This window comes from Euprymna scolopes, chromosome 19 (genome assembly GCF_053919585.1).
Source record: "Euprymna scolopes isolate OS-2025 chromosome 19, ASM5391958v1, whole genome shotgun sequence".
Lineage (NCBI taxonomy): Eukaryota > Metazoa > Mollusca > Cephalopoda > Sepiida > Sepiolidae > Euprymna > Euprymna scolopes.
The window spans coordinates 52,559,713-52,565,712 of record NC_136500.1 but is presented as its reverse complement, the minus strand read 5'-3'; the positions used below and the strand labels follow the sequence as shown (position 1 = coordinate 52,565,712).

The 6,000-nt window shown below is 31.7% G+C and overlaps 1 protein-coding gene across 1 annotated transcript in view; it reads left to right on the top strand.

Moving 5' to 3' along the window:
* Positions 1-1,996: 1,996 nt before the first annotated feature.
* Positions 1,997-6,000, top strand: part of LOC145303585 (protein Wnt-10a-like) — a 197,716-nt gene continuing 193,712 nt past the window's right edge. Inside the window, exon 1 of the mRNA XM_080145129.1 lies at positions 1,997-2,232. Coding sequence (XP_080001255.1) covers positions 2,186-2,232 — 47 coding nt within the window. The 5' untranslated portion in view covers positions 1,997-2,185. The remainder of the gene's footprint in view (positions 2,233-6,000) is intronic.

The window sequence follows — 6,000 nt, the reverse complement described above, 5'->3', positions numbered from 1 at the left end:
TAAATAATTTAAAAAAAAAAATAATAATAATAATAATAATAATAATAATAATGAAAACAACTGAAATATTAAGAAACCTCCTTGAATGCGGAGACTAATACACATGAGCCGCATGCGCGGGCCAGACAAACTGCATATCTATGAGTTCTCTATCCCCTCCCTCCCATTGCGCCATCACCCCATCCCCCTAAAAAGTCGAGAAGGGTCAAGGAAGATGGAAAGGCCGAGTAGAATGCGTTGACTAGACCTCCGCTGGACAAATGCAAAGAGAACTGGGTCCTTGAATAGGCTTATTGCCACTCAAATTCCAGTGGAGATTCATAGCCGCTGTCATCGAGAAATCAATGGTAAATTGCCCTTGCGATAATGCCAATTCATTTGCGAATGTTATCGAAAGAGGTGGAGAATACTGGAAATATAGGGAGAGGAAACACCACCCGTTGTCTGTAAGGAGAGACCCTTGATGATCCGTGTGAATAGTCCTTGTGAGGCAATAATAATAATAATAATAATAATAATAATAATAATAAATAAATTCGAGCATGAAAAGTAATATGTTTAAGCTTAAACATGGAATAGTAAAGGGCTAGTTGTTAAAACTGGAAAAGAAAATGACAAGATATTCTATTTGAAAAATATAATAAATTTATAACTTAAAATATTGCAGCATCAAGAATTGATTATATAATGTTATGAATTGAATTTTTAAAAATCTTAATGCTGCAATATTTTAAATTATAAATTTATTATATTTTTACTAGAATATCTTGTTCTTTTCTTTTCCAGTTTTAACAATTATCTTTTTACTTTTTTTATTTTTAAGCTTAACCATATTACTTTTCATGCTCGCATTTTCCAGGCTTCCAGTAAATTCATTTGTTCTTTGTTTATTTCGGTCTTATTTTTTTGCCCCCCCCCCGCTAATTATAGCATACACATATGCAATAACAATGTACGGCACTCGTCTGCTTTCAATAAAATCCCCCAGTTATCTCTCTTTCATGCTTTCATTCTCTCTTACTTCTCTTTTCGCGACAGCAGTGAATAAGTAGCAACACTACTCGCTAAAGCGACGTGGTTGCTATGGAAGCCAGTCATAAAAAAACGTCGCTCACCTCCTTACGTTTTCTTATGATTTTGCACACCAGTAAATTCATACTATTGTTTTACTGAGCGAAAATTGAAAATGTTTTTTTTTTTTTCACAATATAGCTGAGAAGGTGATCTATAAACTCTAATAATAGTTTGAAATTTGGTCGAAAAATAAGTGGGCGAGAAAGCTTTAAAGCATTTTGAAATGACTAAGACTGCTACTTAACCATATATTCAAAACCTACAGTGTTTGATTGAATAATAATAATAATAATAATAATAATAATAATAATAATAATAATAATACCCGCTCTAGAGTGAAAAAGTAACTAATGTAAAGCATTATAACACTCTGAAGTTAACGAACACAATAATAATAATAATAATAATAATAATAATAATAATAATAATAATAATAATAATAATAATAAGTTGCTTTATACTTAAGATATAGTGCGTTGATTGGTTGACAGGATCGGGATTTTATCTGTGAAAGATCCGATGTTGCTATTCATTTTTTTTTTTCTTTTTATTTTTTCTTTTTTATTTCCAAGCGATCCGCGACTTGTGGAATCTTTTGATTTGTAGTTGACCACACCCAGTACCCCCAGTAACGCCTTCCGCCCCCGCCGACGCAGCGCTGGGTCAGCAGCAGCAGCAACGAAGGGATTTTAAAAAAAATAAAAATAAAAAATAAAACGAGATAATAAACAGGAACAAAAAAAAAACAAAAAAAAAACAGATAAGGTCTGTTATGGTGGGAGGAGAAAGCAGGAAGACGAGAGGCCTACGAAAATCAAGAAGTCAATCATAGAAACAGAGACAGAGAAAATGAGAAGAGGGGGAGACGGAGTGAGAGAGATAAAAGAGAAAATGAGAGTAAAAAAAAAAGAGAGAGAAATATATAGAGAGATTGATAATAAGGCCGGTGGTGTTGCTAGTGCTGCATTAGTGGATTGTTGGGTGGTTTTGGATATGATGGATGTCGGGGTGGGGGATAGGGCTCTAGTTAGCGCCGCGTTTTGGACTGTAAAGCCGTTTTGGAGTCCAGGCTTGGCCAAACAGAACTGACACCTTATTCTCAGCATGGAAGATGTTCCTACTAGCTGTTTGCCTTCTACCGCTCCTGCCAGTATTAAGGTCAGTAAAAGAAAATGCCACCAACATTCGTACCCAAACAACAAAAACAAAATAAATACAATAAAAAACATACACACACATTACATAACAAACTGTGGCATATAATACTACTACTACTACTACTATTACTACAACTAATCCATTCATAAAATATACCTTTTTCATTTTATAATTCATTCATTCATAGAATAAAAAAATGCATATATTATACAAGCAAAGAAGTCAAATGCAAAAATGAATGATACACGCGCGCGCGCATACGTGCGTGCGTGCGCGCGTGTGTGTGTGTGTGTGTGTGTGTGTGTGTGTGTGTGTGTGTGTGTGTGTGTGTGTGTGTGTGTGTGTGTGTGTGTGTGTGTGTGTGTGTTCAGTTTGGTTTGTTTTCAATTTTTACTGCATATCAACTCTAACCATGGTCCTTTCACTAAACGATTCATTGTAAACAATAAATTGAACACAAGTTGTAATTTGGTTAATGGCTAAGGTTTCTTTCTCGGTTGTAAATAAATAGCTCTATATGATTCATTGAATGCAAAAGCCATTCTGTCGAAAAGAATTGTTTGAAATTGCAGATGCAGACTTTTCCCAATAATTTTTTTTTTTAATTGTTTTCTCTTAGATTGTGAACAGGTATAACGATAATGTAATAAAGAATAACTATACGATTGATGGAAATAATTGCTGAAAAAAGATAATAACAAAAGTCGGATAATGACCCCCCCCTCCCTCCCCCCCCTCAAAAAAAAAACATTCTTACAAGCATTAAAAGAAAACAAACGATATTCTTGTTTACTTCGAAGAAGTGTATTGTATTTATTTTATGCTTGGTCTATTTTACGGAATATCAGACCTTATGATATTTGATGGTGAAAACAAATACGTAAATAATTTCATTTGCAAAGATGCAAGAAAAAAATTCGATTACAGTTTAAAAACTACGTCGAAGAAGTCACCTTTTCCGGGGTTTGCGATTAACTTTCAGAACGTATAACATTTTATTGCCATGCACCATTGCACCACCCTCAACAAAAAGTTAGTTTTATTCTTAAACTCAGCATTTCTTATTAATCTGTCACATTTTATCGAATTGTCATATTTTGAATTTAAAACAAATGTCAAACAAAAGAGTATTGAATAGCCAGAATATGAACATTTTTTTTTAATATAAGATATTAATAAGTAAGGTATTCTGATATTTACTATCGAATTAACAGACATCATAAGAACTTTTGTTGTGAACGTAATTTGAGTGAAGTCATGGGTTAATACTTTTGGGGGGTTTGTATTATACTGCACACATAGATTCGAAAAATTATCAAAAACAAATAACAAATAAATGTTATCAAAGGCAAGATCAGTTACTTTTCTACCTAACTCGATATGTTTTTAGTGTTTTTTATTTATTTTTTTTTTTACACGGTGGTCACCACTTATTTAATGTAATATGTTTATTCAGCTCGAAAAACATACAGTGTTTACGGATATATTGGAAAATAAAAAATGGCACCCGACTCTCTCTTTGACACGGTAAGTTTGAAAGAAGGAGTTAAAAATAAAATATATATATATACAAAACACTGTTAGAAACTGGCTCAATATATGTTACCGTGACATAGGCTGATATATAATCGGTGGGTTTTAACAGTATTTTGTATATTTTTCCCCTAAACTTACCCTGTCAACGAGAGAGTCGGGCGCCATTTTTAATTTTCCAATACATCGGTAAACACTGTATGTTTTTTCGAGCTGAATAAACATGTCACATTAAATAAAAACACTAGAAAATTATCTAGTTTGGTAGAAAAGTAGCTTATCTTGCTTTTGATAACATTTATTTGTTATATATTTGTTTTTTGACAACTTTTTTTTTAATCTATGTGTACAGTAATACAAACCCTTTTATTTTCACAGAAACTCTGATAACACGTGTTTGAATGGATACAATTGGAATCGACCTTTGTTTTGCATGCTTCTAAATAAATAACCACCTGTTTTACAAGATTTCGTTTTTATTTATTAAACTTGTTTGCTCTTCATTGTGTGCGCTCTGTCACCGCTTTTGAATGAGTAATAAAACGATAACAATGAAATATTTGACATTAATTATGAGTAATTTTTTGATACTTTCTGTTTCGAACCTTTAACTTGTCGCAAAGTGTGTGCACAGCCCCCGCCCCTCTCTCTATATATCTGTCTATTTCTCTTACCTATTATATCGACATAACTTCCTGCAAAAACATGTGTGACTTAAATTCTGTAATTCTAAGGTCAGTTTCTATTAAAGAATTCTCGCTACATGCTTTCATGTAAAGTACATGAATTCGTACGTAAAGTGATAAAATAATTTCGTGTAAAATAAAATTCGTAAATACACGCACATATAAACTTACAAACTTACACTCGCATACATACATACATACATTTATGCATATATACATACATACATTTATACATACATACTAGTGATGAGACGATTCCAAGATTTTTCCCGATTCCGATACAATTACCGATTCCGATTCTTTATAAATTTCTAAATATTTAAGAATATAGTTGTATTGTTTCTCTGATTACCGTAAAAACACGCATGTTAAATGTGCAAATATTTTCCTAAACATAAAAATATACTTGGGGGGGGGCGATCTATCGATTTTAGCCTCGCACGTGGTATTAAATCAATAAATATTTATTATTTTATCATTATTACCAGCAATGAAAGATTTTGCTTTAAATAAAATCAAAGAAAAAGATAGATAAAAGAATCGTTTTGGCATCGGAAAATCGGTACAGATTTTTCCGATTCCGATACCCTCAAATATTCCGATTTTTCCGATTTTCGATTCCGATTCCGATTAATCGTCCCAACACTAATACATACATACATACATACATACATACATACATACATACATGCAGCATGCATATTAGGGTTGGGACGAGTAATCGAAATCGGGAATTTGGAATCAGAAAATCTTTCCCTTTTGGGGTATCGGTATCGGAATCGAAAAAAATAAATGTCTATTTGCCGATGCCATAAGACGATTACTTTAATTATATGTTTATAATTGATTTTGGTTTAAGAAACATCTTCCACTGCTGGTAGTAATAATAAAATAATAAATATTTACTAATTTTAAAATACCAGTAAAAGTATAATATCCAACTCCATAAGTGTATACTTATGTTTGAGAAATTTAACACACGTTTTTACACTAATCAGAAAAAATAACAATTCTATAGTTTAATGTTTTTAAATTTATAAAAAAAATCCTAATCGCTAATTGCATCGGAATCGGTCATTTAATACTAAATCGTCCCCTCACTAACACACACACACACACACACACATATATATATATATATATATATATATATATATATATATATATATATATTCCTATAAATTTGGGGGGGTATTGATATTTATATTAAAAACCTCTTTTTCTCTTTATTTACAATTTTGTTATATATTGGTCGTGGAATTGCATTCATCTACAACAGATTTAGCTTTTTGCATATTCTTTTAAATATTCATTTTAATTAATTCCCTATTAGATTTTAAGTTTTCTTATATGATAATCATCTTTTGTAAACTATTAGGTTAGTGCAAAAATAATGTCGTATGGTGATGCTCAACTTTACGTCACAAAACGCCATTATTTTTGCACCAACCTAATATTAGGTGTAATTATATTCATACGAATATTCTAAATGATTTATACTCGTGTAATATATACGTAAGAAGCTTATCGTAAACACAAAACTATTTCT